Here is a 23,031-nt window from a genome sequence, read left to right as displayed (position 1 = left end):
GGAAAGTGAAGAGGGGGAAAGGTAGAAAGCAACTCTTCCGAAACATAAAGAGAAAAAAAGGTTCTACCTTCGGGAGGAATGGAACTGTTCCGTAGATTCAGGGGGATTCCCCCAACCTAAAGGGCCGGATCGCGAAAGGCTACGTTTATTTCTCCACGCTCATCTTAGCTCCATGAGAAAAATGAGAGTTGAAGGCCATTCTGCCTTACGTTTTCCCCATCAACACGGACTGGATGTCAGTAGCAAACCGGTGGGGGGGTGACACGGAAGGGCGCAACAGCATCTCGGTGAAGGAGGGAAGAAACTTCGCAAGAAGAGGAAGCAGCAGCTCCTCTCTCTTGGCCCCTAGCACCGGCCGGCGAAGTTGCGCCACCGGCGCCCCTGCCTGGAGGGCGCCCACTCGCCCTCGCCCCTCTCCGCACGCACTACCACGCAGCACTCGACCCTTCAAACTGCCCCCGAAGTCCAACTACGCCTCCGCTTCCTCCTACCCCCGGACCCATCCCAACTAAGTTCCAAGGAAAGCTCCCGCCCAGAGCGCGGCCTGTTCCGGACAACAGGTGGGCAGTGGCGCCAGCAGGGCTGGGCCTCTCCTAGCCAGGCCCACTCCACTCCTCCCCGGCCAGGGCCCGGGGTGCCCGGCTCCGGGACGGGGAGGGGGAGCTCGCTCCCTTACCTCCGCCATATTTGCCGTACTGACGGGTCACATCTCCGCGGCGGCCGCAGCTGGGTCACGGCCAGAACCCGGATGTGAGAGTCGGCAACGGGACTCCAGCCGCCGCCGCCGTCTCTACCGCTCCCGCCGCCGATGCCTCGGCGGGAACGCGCAGGAGCCGCCCGAGCGCGCCCACCACACCCCACTCCGCCCCCTCGCGGCGCCCCGGCCGAGCTGGACTGGAGGGAAAAAGCCTGAGCGCGCGCAGGAGCAGAGGCGGGCGCGCGCGCGCGCGGCCCCGCGGAAGCCTTCCCCGGGAGGAGCGCGGAGGGGGCGGAGTCAAGGTGGGTGTGGGGGGTAGGTGGGCTTCTCCGCGCGGGGCGCCTCCCCTGCCCTTAGCGGATCCGCGACTCCAGCTGAAGGAGAGGGCTCTAAGGGACCAGAGAGGTCAAGGGAAAGTGCCCAGAAAACCGTGTCCAGCATTTACATCGCAGGGGAAAAGATACGTTACATTCTACATGTAGGCCTTTTTCGAAGAGCATTTGCTGAAAACGGATGTTGCTGTGATGCAACAACGGCAAAGGCACAAAGTAGTGCGCTTTGAAAGCGGTTGTCTCTTGATAAGTATTTCTCTCTCCGTTGATTCCCGACGGGAAATGTAAAATCCCACATCCCCAAACCTTAGAGGTCAGAGATTAAGGGACTGTGGATAGGTAGTCTGCCATCCTCACATCTCATCTGCTTTTCCTCACACGCTTCCTGAGATGCCAGGAGCAACATAATTGTGCAATGTTTGAATTTTGCACAACTGGAGAAAATTTCAAAATGCGAAATACTGAAAAGCTGCTCTTTGATAGATATAAATAATCTCCGACTTGACTGCAGAGAGGGAAAACCTGCTTATTTGCAATGCCTGAAATGCCTAGTTTGAAAGTTTATTTTAAAACACTGGCCTAGAACTGCCAATTGGCCTTGAAACCAATTCTAATGACTGCAGGGTCAATGACTGCAAAATAACAAACATGTTTCACTTCCATTACTAACGCAGATACTGGCTAATACAAAGGTGATATTAAAACATGCACTAACACATTTTACTAAACCAGGAGTTGAAGTCTTAATTTCAAAAAGCCCGTTTTCCCTCAAATGTTCAAGGGTTTTTAATGCAATTTCAAAAAATGATTGCCCATATCAACCAGTTCAGTATAAAAAGTCATTCCTTCCAAATGTGATGCCAGCACTATAATATACTGCATAAATGTGCACATACACAGTTTTTCTTTGATACTTCACTTACAGTGCAACATGGGCTGTTTGCTTAAATTTGTATTCCCTTAACAGTCTAGACTCTATTAACCAGTTTCCTTTTTCCAAAGACTCAACATTAACTTGAAATTCTTATGTCCAATAATAATTTGTGCATGAATAACTTGTGCATTTATAGGTATATGAAGCTGCTAAGCGAAAGGACATTACCTGGTAATTTGACAGGAAAAGAGTCCACAGACAGTCTGTAAACCAATTAAACATAAACATCTGATGCACATTTTCTACTGAAAGAAAAGCAAGGGAAAGAAGAGAAAGGAAAACTTTAAGGTTCCCAAATCTACAAACAATTTTTACTGTACAGTATTTTCATTTTATTTTTTTTTAGAATACTTATACAAAAATGTTTTTCAGGATTCCTTGGGGGAATAAATATTTTAGCACAGGTATATAGAAGTACACTACTGAATTACCTTAGTCCTTTTGACTCAAAATAAAAGTCATTTTTTGAAAAGTCAGTTTGTGTTTAAATAGTTTTCACTTTGAGACACTTGATGGAAACAGCTGAAGGCAAAGAACAACTGATGTGCACAGACCTGAGGTGGGTAAAGACAGAAATCAGGGGCCCAGAGGTAGAAACTCAGGCTTTATAATACCATGGGGATAAAGGAGTGTTTTCCATTTAAATACCAAAGTTAATATATGAAATTTAGCTGGTTCACAAGAAGAAAAATTTTTAAAAAGTGTTGTCAAAATGCAAAGTACAGGAATAACTTGCTTAAGTCCATTTAGTCTTTGATTCTTCAGTTCAACCTCAAAAAAAAAATCCCAATTGTGATTAAAAAGCTGGGGATCATGGTCCCTTAAGCTACTGAAATTGTCAGGAAAATCTGAAATGGTCAGGAAAATCCCATCTAGGAGATATCTGAATGGATATCCCCTTCTTATTGATAAATGACTTTTAAGTTTATTAATAATGTGTATCATTTTTACTAATTATAAGTGGCATTATCGTTTAGGGGAAAAATTCCCTCTACATTTTTCTCCTTCCCTTTTTAAAAAAATGTGAATTCAGTGATTTTATTTTTTTTTTGTTTTAGGTTCAGATATTCTAAAGATAAAAAGAAATGCCTGCAACATTATAAGTCATTTGTAACACATTACTCCTGAATTCAGCATGGTTTTACTCCCATTTTATTCTTGTGATACACTTATCTTTCAAAATTTTAGGAACCACCTTGAGGAAAGCAAAGTCTTTCTCAAAAACTCTTGCTTACCTCCTCAGTAACAAATATGTAAAAATTAACTTTTCATTAGCCACAGAATCTTAGTGTCTTTAGTCAATTTCTACCCTGTCCAGGTAGGAATCTCTCATTATGTCTCCCCACTACCAGGCTTTTCTGCCTATGCTAAAACACCTCCAATGACTGATGAAGACACTGCTCTTTTCAGACAAAGCTCTATGTTTGGAACATTGTTTTATTAAACCAGAATCTATCTCCTAGTTACTTCCATTCATTTCCCTGAGTTTTTCAGCACTTCGGATTAATTCAATAGATGTCTTCTTTGTATTTAAGTGCAAGCAATCAATATTTATACTTGGAATAACAAAATATAAGTCTTCAATGCCTATTGATATTAGAAGAGCTAAAAACAAGACATGACAGAGTTAAAAGTATGAGAATATTCACTAATACCTATGAGCTGTTTAAAATCATTACAGTTTATATTACGTGTTAATGTGATGTCCAAAATGATAGCTCTGTTACATCATGTAGTAAAATGTTTAAAGTTAAGCTAAAAAGTGTGGTTAATTCCAATTTTAGGTGAGGTTTGTGGCTAATGTCCCAAAACAAAAAAAAAATCTCTATACAAAGCCTGAATAAATGCCTCTTTAGCTCCCATTCCCCACCTACAAGCTTCATTATTTTCAGGCAAACTAACATTAACTTTCACCACGTTGAAACTTCTCAAAACTGTTATTATATTGGGAAATTATTTTTAAACAATTTACTGAATACTCCATTAAAAAGTTATTAAACATTTTTTATAGAAGTTATAATACACACACACACACACACACACGCACACACGGGAACCCTTCAGTTAGTATTCTCCTTTAACAAAAGCATTTTAAGGTCACAATTTTACTTCAACCAGTACCTTAAACTGACCAATAAATAAACGTCTCTGGCAATTTACATATACCTATGAAATATAACCTGTTATTCAGTACCAATACCTGATGCAAATGTAGGTACTATATATCCATACTACATAAACAAAATGTTATGCAACTCAGGTACCTTTCAAAACGCTCCAAGAAAATATCTGTAAGTTTACTCTAGAGCTGTTTGAATGAAACAGATGAATGCAGCACATTCAAAACGCTAACAACAAATTCTCTACCTAACAATTTTCAGAGTCCATGAGTCCCTTTTGAGATTATTTGGTAAACTATTTACTAAAATTTTTATTTAAAAGTAACAACCTACACATTATGTGCAGGTAAAAATTTATGGATAGCTACCAGTTTGGTTGAAAATACCTAAATATCAAAAAACTTAAAATGACATTTTAGATAAATTGAGAGTTTACCTTTACTTTAGTAGGCAGAATGCGGGTTACAAAGCAGTAATGCATTACATTCGGAAGCCCCACAGCTATGCAAGAATCAGCATCATCTTTTTGTTAGTTTGGTTTTTATTATTAACCCCACCTCAAAACACTTACATAGCCTTTTGGTTCTTCAAAGGACAGTCTTGTTTTTTTCACAATTTTTACATAGAGTTTTACCGGGCGACCCCTTTTATCAGATTATCACAAACTGATTTTTTTCTTAATAGTCCTAATATTGTCGACATGTTATTTTTATCTCACCCAAACTCTGGAAATTATTGGCCCATCATCAGTTCTCAAACACTGGAATATACAGGAAGAGTAATGTAATATTTATATTACTTGAGGGAGTTTGGATTTTCCCTCCCTTAATATCCAAGTGTGCCCCTGCCTACCAGCATCACATCCGTCTTGTCTGCATTGAACCTCAACCAGTTGGTTCTTAACCACGTCCGAAACTCAGCCAGGCACTGGGAGAATCGAGCCACCACACCATCTGGATCAAAGGAAAGAGAGCCTCAGTAGTAATGAGACCAGAGATGATGATACCGCAAGCTCACCATGTCTCTAATTCTCAACCTCTCATTTTTAAAAAGATGGCCAAGAATTAGGACAAGGATCCCATGACAATTTTAGGAAAACATTAATGGGCCTTGGGTCATGCCATTTGTAAAGAAATAAAAGCGACCCAATAAATAGGTCGCCTCATTCCGTCCATGATTGAAGAAAGAAGGTTCGTTCAGTCAACTCCACGTCATCTGGGCTAAGCGGCCCCAGTAGACGGGTGAGTCTGTAACTGCACAAGCTTTTCTGCAAAATTAAGAATTTTAGCGTTGGAGGAAGCTTTAAGGATAACTGGGGCCCAGAGAGGGGTAGTGACTCGCCCAAGGTCACACAGCAAACGAGGACCAGAAATGGGCTCCCAGCCAGGGATCTTTCCAAGAAAAGCTGTAAAAACAAGGCCATTTCAAGGAGGGGGAGGCATCTGTCCCCAGGGATCTTCCCATCGGGCAGGAGAACCTCGTTCTTTCATATTAATGCCCTCTTCAGTCTTCCTGCCCTCCCTCATTCCCTTCAAAAAGGGCGGCTTGCCCAGGACCCTGCTCACCACGGGGACTGCAGTGCGAGCAGAAGCCTCCCAAGGGAGGGCTGGGACCGAACCCGGATCTACAGGGGAAAAGAGGCGGAGCCACAGGGGGATGGTCAGCTTAGCCCCACCCCGACCGAATTCGGGAGCCGACAGGAGAAAGGGGCGGAAGCGAACTGCGCGAGACGAACTCACACCGCAGCGGATTCCCAGCGCACCGCGGCCGCCGGGGAAGATCCGCGCCGCCGCCACCGCCAAAGCAAAAGACCGGGCTAGGAGGGGGTGCGCTGTGGAGGAGAGCTGCGCATGCGCCCAGAGGGGCGACGCACTCGGGGAGGGGAAGCGGGCCGGGCGCGTTCTCTCTCAGCCCCTCCCCGGAAGTTAAGGGTCTTCCGGGCGGTACTCTACGGTGGGGGAGGGGAAGGAGAGAAAGGGGACCGAGGACACTTTAGGAGCCCCTCATCCCAATCAGGACTAGGAGAGGAGAGATGGTTTATGGAGGCTGCACTTACAGCCGCTGCCGCTGCTGCCGCCGCCACCTTCACTGCTGCCGCCACCGCCTGAAGAAGCCCCATCCATCCGCCTGCAGCCGGGGAGACTCAGAACCTGGGAGGGGCCTGGGGCCCGGGCCGCCCGCCTCCTTTTTCTAGTCGTCGTCCGGGGCTTCCTCTTGCTCCACCAACCCTCTGCCCTCCCCTCCGCCTCCGCCCTCCTCCTCGGTCTCCAGCCGCCAGCCAACCGCGCGGCCGCTTGTTGAGCCAGGGTTCCTCCGTCTCCATGACGCCCGGCAAACATTCCCGAGCCTCAGCCAGAGCCGCTAACGCCGAGGGTTGGGGTACAGGGACTCCAGAAGCAGCCAGGGAAGGGGTGGCCCACCACTCCACAGCCTGTCGCAACCATGCCTATCTCTCCAGCAAACAGCCGCAAGCAACAGAACCTCTGGTTGTAAGTTCCGGCGCTAATCTTCCTGGGTCTCGGAGGAAGCCCCTTTAGATCCAGTCTCTTAGTGCGTCTGGGTTCAGTCATCCCTCGAAGCTCTCATACCGCAGTATCGCCTTCCGTGGCCTAGTACAGCCTTTTTGAACCCCCTACTGCTGTGCTTGCTCTACGGGAAAGACCTACTTTGTTTAGAACCGCTCCTCCTCCTAGCATTCCTGGGGTGGTTTTTCCGGTCTGCCGGGTCAAGCTTGTTGCCCCCATTCAATCCTCAGCTTCAGTGAGCCAGAGGACTGAACTTTACTAATGCTCTGTCGTCGAAGTTTTTTCCTGCCTCCTCATGCTATCGTGCTTTTAAAACCCATTCCTGCTAATGTTCTGCCATTTCTGCAACACTTGAACGAGAGGTTGGAGAAGAGCACACAACTCTGTGGACTTGTTTCGCTTACAACTTCAAATGGTTCTTTAGTGCTGCCCAGCAGTTGCACTAAAGTTTTCTGATTCATCCATTCTCCCACACTTCCGGACCACTTTTGTTCTCTTCTCAGACCTTCAGCATCTCTCCTCCAATCTCCACTAGCTCAGCTAATCTTTCTTTAATAGAACTTGTTGAAAGTTCTTGGGGGAGATCCTTACATTCTCTCCAGAATATGGTTCTCAGGGTCTTTTTTCCATTCCACCACAACACCAAAATAGTTTGCGTGAAGGTCAGCAATAGGCGTGCATCCAAATGCAATGGCCATTCCTCAGTTTCTTCTTAACCCTCCTACTTCTCAAGTTTTGAATCACTTCGTTTGGTTTCTTGGACACCAGCCCTCCCTAGTTCTCTCTTTGGTTTATGGCTACTTGTTTTCAAATTGCTTTGCTGGTGGTAACTTTTCTTCTTTTCCATATCTAAATACTGGAGTGTTGCTGGGGTCAGTTTTTAAACACCTTTTTTTTTCACTATTGCGTTATGCTTTAAAAATCGCCTATATACTAATGACTCACAAGTTTATATTTCTAGCCAGCACCTCTTCCAAAATCCAGGCTTTAAAAAAATCAATGTCTGCACTTAGAAGTTAATAGGCATCTCCAAATTTATATGCAAAACTAATCTCCCCCAACCCCTTATATACTTTGCAGTCTTTGACATTTCAGTAAATGAGAGTTTCCACTCTTCCAATTACACAATAAACAACCTTGGAGTTTCCCTTGACTTCATTAATGCCCCACTCCATCAGCAGATTCTATCATTTCTACCTGCAAAATAAATCGAGACTACCTCCCTAATGTAAGTCCCTGTCACATCACAGTAACCACCTAAATGGTCTTCTAATACCCCAAACTTAGTAATCACTGTGGCTCTTCTCAAAACCCTCCAGTTTTTCCATGTGAGTAAAAAGCTCATGCATGTCATTACAGACCCACAGGATCTCACCTTGGACCCTTTCCTTTGGCTCATTGTTTCACAACAATGTAAGGCACATTATTTTCCCATTTTAAGGCTTATGCATTTGCTGTTCTTTGGTATATTGCACCCCCAGTTAGTCTCATGACTCACATTTCCTTCACGTGTCACCTTAACAAAAAATCCTTCTCAGGGTGCCTGGATGGCTCAGTCAGTTAAGCGTCTGACTTTTGATTTCAGCTCAGGTCATGATCTCATGGTTCATGGGTTCCAGCCACAAGAGGTTTCTCTCTCACGCTCTCTCTCCCCTTCTCCCTCTCTCCTGCCCCTCCCCCACTTATGTGCACGTTCTCTCTCTCAAAACTAAAACATTTTTTTTAATCCACCCGTCATAAAATAATAAAACTTATCCCTCCTTGGTATATGATACACTTTTTCATTATTCTGTCTTCACCCAAATTGTCGAACTCCATGGGGCAGGCATTTTTGTTTTGTTCACTGCTATTGCCTTCAATGAAGAAGGCACTCAATAAGTATTTGCTGACTGAACCTAATATTGGTTACTGCTCATCCTGTCTGATTTTTGTTTTACTTGTAGGTATGGAAATCTGAAAGTAAAATTGTGTTGAATTCATGTGAATTTTTTTTAAAAAGTCTTGTAACTCTCATAGTAGCTTAGAGGATTAGAAAATTCTCTTGGGAATTTCTTACATAATGACAAATTCGTAGGAGATTACCTATTAAGGAAAGAATCAGGTGGGAGATGGGAAGTAGTATAATCTTCATTTTTTGAGATAGCCAGGTTACCCAATTAAAGCAAAATTTCATAGACTTTAAAGTTTACAACCATTGGTTTGACCAGTAACCAATGTTATTTCTCATCTTTCTCCTTTTAGGACTTAATCCTGAACTTGAAAAGAATCTCATAAAACATGTATTTACCAATTTTCCATTTTCTCACTCCAGTTTTTCCTATATTAGATCTTTTCTATTAGCTTAGCAATATGAGCAATCTCCTTTCATGGTAAAAACAACCACTCTTTCTTCAATGCTTTTATCCCACTTCTCTGCCTAGTTCCTCCATTCTCCTTTCTTACAAGTTCATTCATTTCCTTTTGATTCTTTCTTAGAGTTTTCATGTTATCCACTTTTTCTATTAGAGTCCTCATCATATTTTTTTAAGTTTATTTATTTATTTTGACAGAGAGAGAATCCCAAGCAGGAAGAGAATCCCAAGCAGGCTCCACGCTGTCAGCATAGAGCTCGTTGTGGGGCTCAATCCCACAAACTGTGAGATCATTACCTGAGCCAAAATCAAGAGTTGGACCCTTAACTGACTGAGCTACCCAGGTGCCCCTAGAGTCCTTAGCATATAAATCATAATTATTTTAAATTCCTATTCTTGACAGTTCTGAAATCTCTGCCATATCTTAGTCTGGCTGTAATGCTTGCTCTGTTTTTTCAGACTGTTCTTTGTCCCTTTGATATGCTTTGTAATTTTTTGTTGAAAGCGAACATGTTGCATCAGGTAATATGAACTGAGGAAAAGAAGCCTTTAATGTGAGATTTTGTGTTTATCTGACTGGAAATTGGGCTGTGTGGTGGGTTTTTGAGGCTTCAATTTCCTCTGGTGTCCTTGTGTTTGTCTCCTCTGTTTTTTAGGTTTCCCTAGAGACTCCTTCATAGAGTCTGAGCCTTGCATTTCTTCCCATTCCAGTCCCCTGTTACTGTACAGGCGACCTCTTGGTGTGGTGATAAGATGTTGGGGGGAGAGGAAGTGTTCTATAATCCTATGATTAGTCTTAGTCTTTTAGTGGGTGTTTGTCCCTTCAGTGTGACCTTCATAAGTGTTTCTCAGATTTTTTTTCCTTAGGTGGAACAAGAAGTCTAGAGGGTCTTGGAGTTGTGTATTTCTCCCCCCCCCCACATTGGTTAGGCTCTGATAAAATAGTTTTCCTTGAGGGCAGGCCTTTGTTAAGGAAAACTGAACGTTCTGAGTATATTTTAGAATAGTTATCCCTATCTCCCTGCTGAAATTATTAGGGAGTTTTTCTCTGATCATCCCAAGAGCCCGATGAGTCTCATGGTGGGCCTCCGTGTGAGGCTGGGCCCTCAGGAATTTTTACCTTTCAAATTAGTCTACACTCAGTCTCCAGCAATTAGTCAGTTATCCTTTAAGTTTTCCTACCATTTGCTGGCCCTAGTTGCAAAGTTTCTACTCTCAGTAAATTGTGATTCTCTGTTTTCTCCTGCCTGTCCAACTTTCAGGCCAGTGGTTTGCCTATAAACTAAATGATGGATCTGAAAAACTTGTTGATTTTCAGTTTGCTAAGCTTTTTTCTTGTCATAAAAACAAGATTGATGACTTTTGTGGTCTTTACATGTTGGACTAGAACATCTATGTTCACTTTTCAACCCTTGCAATCTGTTGTCTCCATTTCTGTACAGAAACTATTCAAAGGTCAATAATGAGTTACCTAAAGGTTTCAAAAGTCACCAAATTCAATGGGCTTTCTTAACTTCTACCTCTCTGCAGCATCTGACAGTGTTGATCTTCCTCGATAAATTTAAGTTATCCCTGAACTTTACTGGTTCAAATACCTCTTTTCTGATTTCTTTTACTATCTCCAGTTTCTCCCCTTGGTTCTATTACCTTCTTTTTATGCCTTTAGGTTTTTATTTTGGGACTCAGTTCATTTCTTATCATCTCCGTACAGAGATTCTCAAATCTGAATCTCCAGCTTTCACTTCTATTCCTTAAAATTCACTTTACTCTTGCATTTTTAACTGCTACCAGACAGCTCCATCAGATATCACTGATATCTAATATGAACATGTCTACAATTTAACTTCTTATTGTGTTTTAGAAGTGAAGAGTAATTTAGGGGCACCTGCGTGATTCAGTCAGTTAAGTATCTGACTTCAGCTTAGGTCATGATCTTGCAGTCTGTGATTTTGAGCCCTGCATCGGGCTCTGTGCTGACAGCTCAGAGCCTGGAGCCTGCTTCAGATTCTGTGTCTCCCTCTCTCTCTGCCCCTCCCCCGCTCACACTCTGTCTCTCTGTGTCTCAAAAATAATAAATAAATATTAAAAAAAAAGAAGTGAAGACTAATTTAATCATCACCTTAACTCAATGAGATAGGTACTATTATTAACCTTAATTTACAAATAAACAGATTAATAGCCTCTGAATTATTGGATGAGTTTGAGCATTTAAATTGACCTTTGAGGAGCGCCTGGGTGGCTCAGTTGGTTAAGCGTCCGACTTCGGCTCAGGTCATGATCTCACGGTCCATGAGTTCGAGCCCCACGTCGGGCTCTGTGCTGACCGCTCAGAGCCTGGAGCCTGTTTCAGATTCTGTGTCTCCCTCTCTCTGACCCTCCCCCGTTCATGTTCTGTCTCTCTCTGTCTCAAAAATAAATAAACGTTAAAAAAAAAATTTAAATTGACCTTTGAGTTTTAGTTTTCTTATTTGTAAAACATGACTATTAAATATCTTACAAGTTATTATAAGAATTGAACTAAAGAATATAGATGGAAGTTCTTTGAAATTTAAAATTTAAGTAGTATTGTTATTATCTGTTACCAATTCTGATCAGTTCTGTATCTGCTGTCTTTTAAGGATGCCTGAGTTATGTTTTAATCAGGTATGTAAGACACTTTGACAGGGAAATAACTATTAAGAGGGGAGAAATTTTTTTAAATACTCATGGATCCCTAGAAACAGGATACATGGCATGCCATGCCACACAGGGGACCACATGGGAAAGCACAAGAGCCAGTCTGGAGGTAGAACAAGCAAGAAGAAATATGGGCACGAACCTTTATTGTGGTTTCTGTGGGAAGAACAGACAAAGCAGAATGAGCAGGTTTACAATGAGCTCATTTAAATAATTTCAGAAGGTTCTGGTTATAGGGGCTATCTCTAATTGTCTGATTCCTGTCCCAAGGGTGATTAGGGCAGGTGGATAGTGGCCCAGAGAATGAGATCTCCGTGACAGCCTGATAAAGGTTGTTAAGGGTTTAGGCTCTGGATTGGTTGGTTTCTATAAGGGTGCTTATAAATGAGCCCTTACTGTGTATAGGCATCCATTAGCCTTGGGAGGGGCATTCCCTCCAGGATGAACAAGTTCTTAGATGTCAAAGCATGAAAATGCAAAGATAAAAAGACATGCTTAATACATGGTATATGTTGTATTTGTTTTATTTCTACATCTGCCACCTGTGTTAAACCTTGATTACTTCTCACTTGGACTATTCCCATAGCATCTTAACTAATGATCTTACTTATAGTATGTGCTGCATACAGCTAAATTTTTCTGAAGCATAGTTTAAGTCACTTTACTCTTCTGCTTAAAAACCTTCGAAGACACTCTCTTGCTTGTGTAAAAAATCCCAGACTTAGCCTGGCTGTTTTACTTTTATAAAGGTTAACTTTGTTTTCCTTCATGTATTTAATTGAATCATTTAAGATTCCCTGTATATACCACATGCTTTTCTACCTTCATTGTTCACAAAGATTTTTCCTCAGGGTGCATTTTTCATCTTACTCCAATGCCTTTGTCCCCCTTCACCTCTACCCACACCAAACACAAACACACATTTATATGCACACCCCAAGTATGTCTTTGGAATCCCACTTAACAATTCAAGACCTAACTCAGATGTCACTCATAATTTCTCTGTTCAAACCTCTCAGCCAAAGTCATCTTAATACAACTCTCATTTCATCTTCTGTGTACTTCTTTTGAGGCAAATACAATTTTGTACTTGCATTATAATCATATACACGTTTTATTTCTTTTATTAGACTATAAGTTCCTTAGGGTCTATATCTGATTCATATTGTATCTTTGCCAGTGTTTAGCACAGGGCCTTATGTATAGCAAGTGTTCTATAAATAACTAGAATGAATGGAAGAAATTTATTTGGTTTAGGTTGGAATTACCATCATTTCAAGAATGAAATCCTGTCATTTGCAGCAACGTGGATAGAACTGGAGGGTATTATGCTAAGTGAAATAAGTCAGAGAAAGATACATATCATATGTTTTTACTCATGTGGAACTTGAGAAAGTTAACAGAAGACCATGGGAGAAGAGAAGGAGAAAAAATAGTTACAGAAAGGGAGGGAGGCAAACCATGAGACCCTTAAATACAGAGAACAAACAGGGTTGATGGGGTGGGGGAGGAGGGCGGGAAAGAGGGGAAAATGGGTGATGGCTATTGATGAGGGCACTTGAGATGAGCACTGGGTGTTGTATGGTTGTATGTAAGCGGTGAATCACGGGAATCTACCCCCAAAACCAAGAGCACACTGTATACATTGTATGTTAGCCAACTTGACAATAAATTATATTAAAAAAAAATTACCATCATCCCATTAAACTAAGAAGGGGCTAAAACAGAAACTTTTTCACAAGCCACACCTACTTTTATTTTTGTGGTTATTTCATAGTGAGATTTGTGTATATGTAGTATGTTTTAAATGTCATTTGCCTCTGTTTACATGGAAGTGATCATCAGGAGTTCTTTCTACAGATACCAATTGAATGCCTTATATTTTTCAGTTATTGCCCTACATAATGAAGTTACAGGAGTCAAAACAAACTAGGTCCCTGCTTCAGGAAACTCCAGAATGTGCAGCTGTACATAACCATTTGTATTATGACTCTATTTTCAGGTGTAGTGGCTTTCAAAGTGGTTACCTCTTCCCGAAACCTCAAAGTGGTTATCTTCTCTAATTTGCCTCTATTGAAATATCTATTTTCTAATGTAGTTAGAGACATACCACAGATTTTTTTAAGTGTTTATTTTTCAGAGAGAGAGAGAGAAAGTACGCATGTGCGTGCAAGCAGGGGATGCGTAGAGCGAGAGAGGGGGACAGAGGATCCAATGCAGGATCCATGCTGATAGCAGAATGCCAGATGTGGGGCTTGAACTCACAAACCATGAGACCATGACCTGAGGTGAAGTTGGACCCTTAAACCAACTGAGCCACCAGGTGCCCCTATACCATAAATTTCTAACATAATTGGCTACAGGTACTTCTTTTAATTTCTTTCAAAAAGTGGTCTGTATTTTCTGATTGCCTATCTATCAGGCAGACTGCTAATAGCTGGACCTGAAATTGTGGACATGATAAACACGGTTCCTTCCCATAAAACTTAGAATGTGGAGATTTGGAGGGTCACTGATAATGCTCTCATAAGATCCCAGTGACTACCTAATTGATAGATATAACATCATTCACTAATTCCTTTCTATTGGGGTCCTATGGGGAATAAAAGAGGAAGAACTGATTTATGAGTAAGTGTGATATTTCATTATGCATCTATTCAGTTTGAGATGTCTTATAGATATTTAGCTAGAGCCACCCAGTAGGCTGGTAAACATCTGAGTATGAAGATTGAATGTTTTGAGTTAGATATAATGATTTATTCAACAAATATTTATTAAGCAGCTACTGTGTGTTGAGTACTATTGTAGGCATTAGGGATATAGCAGGGAACAAAACAGACCCAAATTAAAAAAAAAATTTTTTTTTTAATTTTTTTATATGAAATTTATTGTCAAATTGGTTTCCATACAACACCCAGTGCTCATCCCAACAGAAGCCCTCCTCAATGCCCATCACCCACTTTCCTCTCCCACCCCCCATCAACCCTCAGTTTAGTCTCAGTTTTTAAGAGTCTCTTATGGTTTGGCTCTCTCCCTAACTCTTTTTTTTCCTTCCCTTCCCCCTCCCCCATGATCTTCTGTTAAGTTTCACAGGATCCACATAAGAGAGAAAACATATGGTATCTCTCTTTCTCTGTATGACTTATTTCACTTAGCATAACACTCTCCAGTTCCATCCACATTGCTACAAAAGGCCATATTTCATTCTTTCTCATTGCCAAGTAGTATTCCATTGTGTATATAAACCACAATTTATCCATTCATAGGCTCTTCCCATAATTTGGCTATTGTTGAAAGTGCTGCTATAAACATTGGGGTACAAGTGCCCCTGTGCATCAGCACTCCTGTAGCCCTTGGGTAAATTCCTAGCAGTGTTATTGCTGGGTCATAGGGTAGATCTATTTTTAATTTTTTGAGGAACCTCCACACTCTTTTCCAGAGCGGCTGCACCAGTTTGCATTCCCACCAACAGTACAAGAGGGTTCCCGTTTCTCCACATCCTTGCCAGCATCTATAGTCTCCTGATTTGTTCATTTTGGCCACTCTGACTGGCGTGAGGTGGTATCTTAGTGTGGTTTTGATTTGTATTTCCCTGAAGAGGAGTGACGTTGAGCATCTTTTCATGTGCCTGTTGGCCATCCGGATGTCTTCGTTAGAGAAGTGTCTATTCATGTTTTCTGCCCATTTCTTCACTGGATTATTTGTTTTTTGGGTGTGGAGTTTGGTGAGTTCTTTATAGATTTTGGATACTAGCCTTTCGTCTGATATGTCATTTGCAAATATCTTTTCCCATTCCGTTGGTTGCCTTTTAGTTTTGTTGATTGTTTCCTTTGCTGTGCAGAAGCTTTTTATCTTCATGAGGTCCCAATAGTTCATTTTTGCTTTTAATTCCCTTGCCTTTGGAGATGTGTCAAGTAAAAAATTGCTGCGGCTGAGGTCAGAGAGGTTTTCTCCTGCTTTCTCCTCTAGGGTTTTGATGGTTTTCTGTCTCACATTCAGGTCCTTTATCCATTTTGGGTTTATTTTTGTGAATGGTGTAAGAAAGTGGTCTAGTTTCATTCTTCTGCATGTTGCTGCCCAGTTCTCCCAGCACCATTTGTTAAAGAGACCGTCTTGGGGCGCCTGGGTGGCTCAGTTGGTTAAGTAGCCGACTTCGGCTCAGGTCATGATCTCGCGGTCCGTGAGTTCGAGCCCCACGTCAGGCTCTGTGCTGACAGCTCAGAGCCTGGAGCCTGTTTCAGATTCTGTGTCTCTCTGACCCTCCCCCATTCATGCTCTGTCTCTCTCTGTCTCAAAAATAAATAAACATTAAAAAATTAAAAAAAAAAAAAGAGAGACCATCTTTTTTCCATTGGATATTCTTTCCTGCTTTGTCAAAGATTAGTTGGCCATACTTTTGTGGGTCCAATTCTGGAGTCTCTATACTATTCCATTGGTCTATGTGTCTGTTTTTGTGCCAATACCGTGCCCATGCTGTCTTGATGATTATAGCTTTGTAGTAGAGGCTAAAGTCTGGGATTTGATGCCTCCCACTTTGGTCTTCTTCTTCAATATTACTTTGGCTATTTGGGGTCTCTTGTGGTTCCATACAAATTTTAGGATTGCTTGTTCTAGCTTCGAGAAGAATGCTGGTGCCATTTTTAATTTTTTTAAAAAAATCTTTATTTATTTTTGAGAGAGAGAGAAAGACAGAGCACAAGCAGAGGAGGAACACAGAGAGAGGGAGACACAGAATCTGAAGCATGCTCCAGGCTTTGAGCTGTCAGCACAGAGCCCAACGCGGGGCTTGAACTCATGAACTGTGAGATCATGACCTGAGTCAAAGTCAGATGCTTAGCCAACTGAGCCACCCAGGTGCCCCTGAACAAACCCAAATTTTTACCCCCATGGAACTTAAATTCTATGGAGTGGGGAGACAGCTAATTCATAAGATACGTAAGTAAAAGATGCATTATGTTGTATAAGTCCTATGGAGAAAAGTAAAGCAAGGGGATATGAAATATTTAAGAGGAGGAGTATTTGACATTTTAGATAGAGGAGCCAGGGAAGTTCACACTAAGAAGGTGATTTTAAGTAAAGACCTTCGAAGAAAGGATGCTAAACATGTTTATTTATTGGGAAAAGCGTTTCAGGTAAAGAGGATAGCAAGGACAAAGGCTCTGATAAGGAAATACGCCTGCCAATATCAAGGATGCCAGTGTGACGAGAATAAAGTATACAAGGGAGAGAATATTGAACGTAAAGTCAGAGACCTAACTGGATGCATGTAGGACTTTTTAGGTCATAGTGAGGTCTTAGGCCTTTACTCTGAATGAGATGGTAAATAAATGGAGGGTTTTAAGTAGAGCAGTGACATGATCTAATTTGTGTTTTAAGGGATCACTCTGGTTGCCATGTGGTGAATGGACTTCAAGGGACTGATGTTAAGCAAGAAGATGAGTTAGAAGGCTACTGCAACAATCCAAGAGAGATAGGATAGTTCTTTGTACCAGGATGGTGGCAACAAGGAAGATAACAAAATGGTTGAATTTGGGATCTATTTTGAAGTTTTTCACCTGAGCAACTGAAAGAATCACATTATCTTTGACAAAAAGGGAGGGAGACTGCAAGAGAAGTAGGTTTGTTGGACAGGGTGAGGGCGAGATTGTCAGAAGCTCAATTTTGGACATGCTAATTTTGAGTCTGAGATGTCAAGTAAGGAGATGGGTATATAGGTCTAGGGTTCAGAGGATATAGGTACAGTTAGAGATGTATATTTGGGAGTCATTATCATATAGATGGTTTATAAATCATGCATTGGATGAGTTCACCTAGGCTATGAGTATAGACAGAAATAGGAAGAGCCCAAGGATGAACACTGCAGAAAAAGCAGAAGGAAAACCGGATAAGGAAAGTGTCCTGCAATCCAAGTTAAAAAAAAAAAAAAAAAAAAAAGTCAAAGAACAAAGAAGGAGCAGTGTAAATTCTGCTGGAAAGTAAGATGAGAACATTGGCATTAATATTGTGGAAGTGACTGGACCTCAGTAAGAGTTCTTTTGGTGGAATGATAAGGGCTAAAACCTGACTGGATCAGGTTCAAGAGAGTATAAACGGAGGGATATTAGAAACCAAAAGTATAGGGGTGCCTGGGTGGGTCAGTCAGTTGAGCTTCCCACTCTTGATCTCAGCTTGGGACATGGTCCCAGGGTTGTGGGATCAAGCCCTGCATCAGGCTCTGCACAGAGTGTGGAGGCTGCTTAAGATTCTCTCTCCTTCTGCCCCTCTCCCCTACTCACACGTGCTCTGTGTCTCTCTCTCTCAAATAAATGAATACATTAATTAATTAATTAATTACTTTATTAAAAAAAGAGAAACAATAAGTACAGATTGTTCTTTCAAAGGAGTTGCTATAATTAAAGGAAAGATGAATGAATGGTAACTGGAGAGGTAGATGGAATCAAGAGAAATTTTTTTTTTTAAATGTTTATTTATTTTTGAGACAGAGAGAGACAGAGCATGAACAGGGGAGGAGCAGAGAGAGAGGGAGACACAGAATCTGAAACAGGCTCCAGGCTCTGAGCTGTCAGCACAGAGCCCGACGCGGGGCTCGAACTCACGGACCGTGAGATCATGACCTGAGCCGAAGTCAGACGCTTAACCGACCGAGCCACCCAGGCGCCCCAAGAGAAATTTTTTAAGATAAGAAAACAATAGCATGTTTACATGCTGAAAGGAATAATCCAATAGACTGACAAAAGTTTATGATGCATGAGAGAATTACTAGAGCAATGTCCTTGAATAGGCAGGAAGAAATGGAATTTAGTACAGGAGTAGAGAAATTGTCCTAAGCTGGAATCATGGGTAATTTGTCCAGAGTAGGAAGAGAAAAATAGAGAATGTAGACATAGATATAGACAGGTGCATAGTTGTGACCGTGACAATATTTGAAAGTTACCTGATTAGCTCATTTTTCTCATTTAATAAGCTGAAAGTAAAGATGGGAGAGGAAATCTTGATATTCAAGGAGAGAGAAGTATGAAATAGTGACCTCAGAAGGTGTACTAAAAAGTGAACCAAAAAAAAGATGCAGTATGATTGCTGGCACATTAAGGGCACACTTTTTTTTTTTTTTTCCATCTGGAAGTACTTTATTTTTTTAATTTTATTGTTTTTAATTTACATCCAAATTAGTTAGCATATAGTGGAACAATGATTTCAGGAGTAGATTCCTTAATGCTCCTTACCCATTTAGCCCATCCCCCCTCCCACAACCCCTCCAGTAACCCTCTGTTTGTTGTCTGTATTTAAGAGTCTCTTATATTTTGTCCCCCTCCCTGTTTTTCTGTTATTTTTGTTTCCCTTCCCTTATGTTCATCTGTCTTATCTCTTAAAGTCCTCATATAAGTGAAGTCATATGATACTTGTCTTTCTCTGGCTAATTTTACTTACCATAATACCCTCCAGTTCCATCCACGTAGTTGCAAATGTCAAGATTTCATTCTTCTTAATCGCCAAGTAATACTCCATATATATATACCACATCTCTATCCATTCATCCATCGATGGACATTTGGGCTCTTTCCATACTTTGGCTATTGTTGATAGTGCTGCTATAAACATGGGGGTGCATGTGTCCCTTCAAAACAGCACACCTGTATCCCTTGGATAAATGCCTCGTAGTATAATTGCTGGGTCGTAGGGTAGTTCTATTTTTAGTTTTTTGAGGAACCTCCATACTGTTTTCCAGAGTGGCTACACCAGCTTGCATTCCCACCAACAATGCAAAAGAGACCCTCTTTCTCTGCATCCTCGCCAACATCTGTTGTTGCCTGAGTTGTTAATGTTAGCCATTCTGACAGGTGTGAGGTGATATCTCATTGTGGTTTTTATTTGTATTTCCCTGATGAGTGATATTGAGTATTTTTTCACATGTCAGTTGGCCATCTGTATGTCTTCTTTGGAGAAGTGTCTATTCATGTCTTTTGCCCATTTCTTCATTCGATTATTTGTTTTTTGGGTGTTGAGTTTGATAAGTTCTTTATAGATTTTGGATACTAACTCTTTATCTGATATGTCGTTTGCAAATATCTTCTCCCATTCTGCCGGTTGCCTTTTAGTTTTGCTGATTGTTTCCTTCGCTGTGCAGAAGATTTTATTTTGATGGGGTCCCAGTAGTTCACTTTTGCTTTTGTTTCCCTTGCCTCTGGAGATGTATTGAGTAAGAAGTTGCTGCGGCTGAGATCAAAGAGGTTTTTGCCTGCTTTCTCCTCGAGGATTTTGATGGCTCCCTGTCTTACATTTAGGTCTTTCATCCATTTTGAGTTTATTTTTGTGTGTGGTGTAAGAAAGTGGTCCAGATTCATTCTTCTGCATGTTGCTGTCCAGTTTTCTCGGCACCACTTGCTGAAGAGACTGTCTTTATTCTGTTGGATATTCTTTCCTGATTTGTCAAAGATTAGTTGGCCATACGTTTGTGGGTCCATTTCTGGGTTCTCTATTCTGTTCCATTGATCTGAGTGTCTGTTCTTGTGCCAGTACCATACTGTCTTGATGATTACAGCTTTGTAGTATAGCTTGAAGTCCAGGATTGTGATGCCTCCTGCTTTGGTTTTCTTTTTCAAGATTGCTTTGGGTATTCGGGGTCTTTTCTGGTTCCATACAAATTTTAGGATTATTTGTTCTAGCTCTGTAAAGAATTCTGGTGTTATTTTGATAGGGATTGCATTGAATATGTAGCTTGCTTTGGGTAGTATTGACATTTTAACAATATTTGTTCTTCCTATCCAGGATCACGTAATCTTTTTCCATTTTTTTGTGTCTTCTTCAATTTCTTTCATAAGCTTTCTATAGTTTTCAGTGTATAGATTTTTCACTTCTTTCATTAGATTTATTCCTAGGTATTTTATGGTTTTTTGTGCAACTGTAAATGGGATCGACTCCTTGATTTCTCTTTCTGTTGTTTCATTGTTGGTGAATAGAATGCACCGATTTCTGTGCATTGATTTTATATCTGGTAACTTTGCTGAATTCATGATTCAGTTCTAGCAGTTTTTTGGTGGAATCTTTGGGCTTTTCCATATAGAGTATCATGTTATCTGCAAAGAGTGAAAGTTTGACCTCCTCCTGGCGGATTTGGATGCCTTTTATTTCTTTGTGTTGTCTGATTGCAGAGGCTAAGACTTCCAATACTATGTTGAATAACAGTGGTGAGAGTGGACATCCCTGTCTTGTTCCTGACCTTAGGGGGAAAGCTCTGTTTTTCCCCATTGAGGATGATATTAGCGTTGGGTGTCTCATGTGTGGCTTTTATGATCTCAAGGTATGATCCTTCTATCACTACTTTCTTGAGTGTTTTTATCAAGAAAGCATGCTGTATTTTGTCAAATACTTTCTCTGCATCTATTGAGAGGATCATATGGTTCTTGTGCTTTTATTGATGTGATGAATCATGTTAATTGTTTTGTGGATATTGAGCTAGCCCTGCATCCCAGGTATAAATCCCACTTGGTCGTGGTGAATAATTTTTTTAATGTATTGTTTGATCGGTTGGCTAATATCTTATTGAGGATTTTTGCATCCATGTTTGTCAGGGAAATTGGTCTATAGTTCTTTTTTTTAGTGGGGTCTCTGTCTAGTTTTGGAATCGAGGTAATCCTGGCCTTGAAAGAGTTTGGAAGTTTTCCTTCCATTTCTATTTTTTGGAGCAGCTTCAAGAGAATAGGTGTTAACTCTTCCTTAAATGTTTGGTAGAATTCCCCTGGAAAGCCATCTGGCCCTGGACTCTTGGTTTTTGGGAGATTTTTAATTACTAATTCAATTTCTTTACTGGTTATAGGTCTGTTCAAATTTTCTATTTATTCCTGTTTCAGTTTTGGTAATGTATATGTTTCTAGGAATTTGTCAATTTCTTTCAGATTGCCAATTTTATTGGCATATAATTGCTCATAATATTCTCTTATTATTGTTTTTATTTCTGTGTTGGTTGTGATCTCTCCTCTTTCATTCTTGATTTTATTTATTTGGGTCCTTTCCTTTTTCTTTTTGATCAAACTGGCTAGTGGTTTAGCAATTTTTAATTCTTTCAAAGAACCAGCTTCTGTTTTCATTGATCTGTTCTACTGGGTTTTTTTTGTTTGTTTATTTCGATAGCATTAATTTCTGCTCTAATCTTTATTATTTCCTGTCTTCTGCTGGTTTTGGGTTTTATTTGCTGTTCTTTTTCCAGCTCTTTAAGGCGTAATGTTAGGTTGTGTATCTGAGAGCTTTCTTTCTTCTTTAGGAAGCCCTGGATTGCTATGTACTTTCCTCTTATGACTGTCTTTGCTGCGTCCCAGTGGTTTTGGGTTGTGGTGTTATCATTTTCATTGGCTTCCATATACTTTTTAATTTTAAGGACACACTTTAAAGCAAAAATCCATAAAGTGAGACCTGGCATCATACTTGGATGTTTTTTCTCCAGCTTCTTTTAGCTGTACAGGTTCAATTAAAACATAGTGTATTAAAGAAAATTAGAGGTATAGGAAGGTCAACAGATCAGGAAGTGATTGCCATTGAAAAAAATAGTTTATTACTCATAGTGTCCAAGAGGAGAGGGCAGGCAATGCTACAGGGGGCTACATGGGGAAGCAGTGTGGTTAGCCACCAGGCAGAGGGAAAGGGAGAAACTGTGGGCCCATCTCTATTGTGCTTTTGGTGGGAAGGTAGAGTGAGACATGGTGAACAGGCTTAAGCTGGACTAGTTTGAATCATTTCAGTGGGATCTGGAACCTAGGGACCATCCCAAGTTGTCTGGTACCTGGCTATAGGGTGATTAGGGAAGATATATAGTGGCCCACAGTGTGAGAGCCTGATAAGAGAGATGGTTGGGGATAGACTGGTTCGCATTGGAAAATTGTACCCCTGGGAGGGGAAGGAGTGACAAGGAGTCGGGAAACCAAGGTACAGTAACTTGAGCATATCAGTTTGTCCAGAACAAGACATATTGGGCCTATACATTTATGGCAAATGATAAAACATCAGGTTTACCCGAAGCTAGAAACATGGTTGATACACAGGTGCAAGGCTCAACATAAGAAGATGATTGGAATGGATCATAGTTTTGGTTTTGCCAGCAAATACAGTGAATTTAAAAAAGGAAAAGGAAAAGGAAGATGAGAATGTAAGTAAAGATTATAACACAGGCATACCTCATTTTATTGCACTTCACTGTATGGCACTTTGTTGATACTGTGTACTTTACAGATTGAAGGTTTCTGGCAACCCTGTGTTGAGCTTGTCTTACTGGAGCCATTTGTCAAACAACATTTGCTCACTTTTTGGCACTGTGTCACATTTCAGTAATTCTTACAATATTTCAAACTTTTTTATTATTGTATTTCTTATCATGAACCATATCCATGATTATTACTCACTGAAAG

At 41.0% G+C, this 23,031-nt stretch overlaps 2 protein-coding genes across 10 annotated transcripts in view; one reads left to right on the top strand and one right to left on the bottom strand.

Moving 5' to 3' along the window:
• Positions 1-6,289, bottom strand: part of MIER1 (MIER1 transcriptional regulator) — a 59,209-nt gene extending 52,920 nt beyond the window's left edge. The window contains exons 1-3 of one of the 9 annotated variants that reach the window (XM_042997526.1): positions 6,140-6,289; positions 4,936-5,036; positions 2,132-2,205 (exon numbers count right to left, since the gene is read on the bottom strand). In XM_042997526.1, coding sequence (XP_042853460.1) covers positions 2,132-2,205; positions 4,936-5,036; positions 6,140-6,206 — 242 coding nt within the window. In that variant the 5' untranslated portion in view covers positions 6,207-6,289. The other 8 variants (XM_042997527.1, XM_042997530.1, XM_007089825.3 and 5 more) reach the window with 8 other exon arrangements.
• Positions 6,290-6,315: 26 nt separating this feature from the next.
• DNAI4 (dynein axonemal intermediate chain 4) overlaps positions 6,316-23,031 on the top strand; it is a 92,553-nt gene continuing 75,837 nt past the window's right edge. The window contains 2 exon segments of the mRNA XM_007089833.3: positions 6,316-6,463; positions 6,465-6,572. Of these exon segments, the coding sequence (XP_007089895.2) occupies positions 6,405-6,463; positions 6,465-6,572 (167 nt within the window). The 5' untranslated portion in view covers positions 6,316-6,404.

The sequence above is a fragment of the Panthera tigris genome, chromosome C1 (genome assembly GCF_018350195.1).
Source record: "Panthera tigris isolate Pti1 chromosome C1, P.tigris_Pti1_mat1.1, whole genome shotgun sequence".
Taxonomy (NCBI): Eukaryota; Metazoa; Chordata; class Mammalia; order Carnivora; family Felidae; genus Panthera; species Panthera tigris.
Note: the sequence above shows the minus strand (reverse complement) of the source record. Positions and strands in the feature narration are given on the sequence as shown.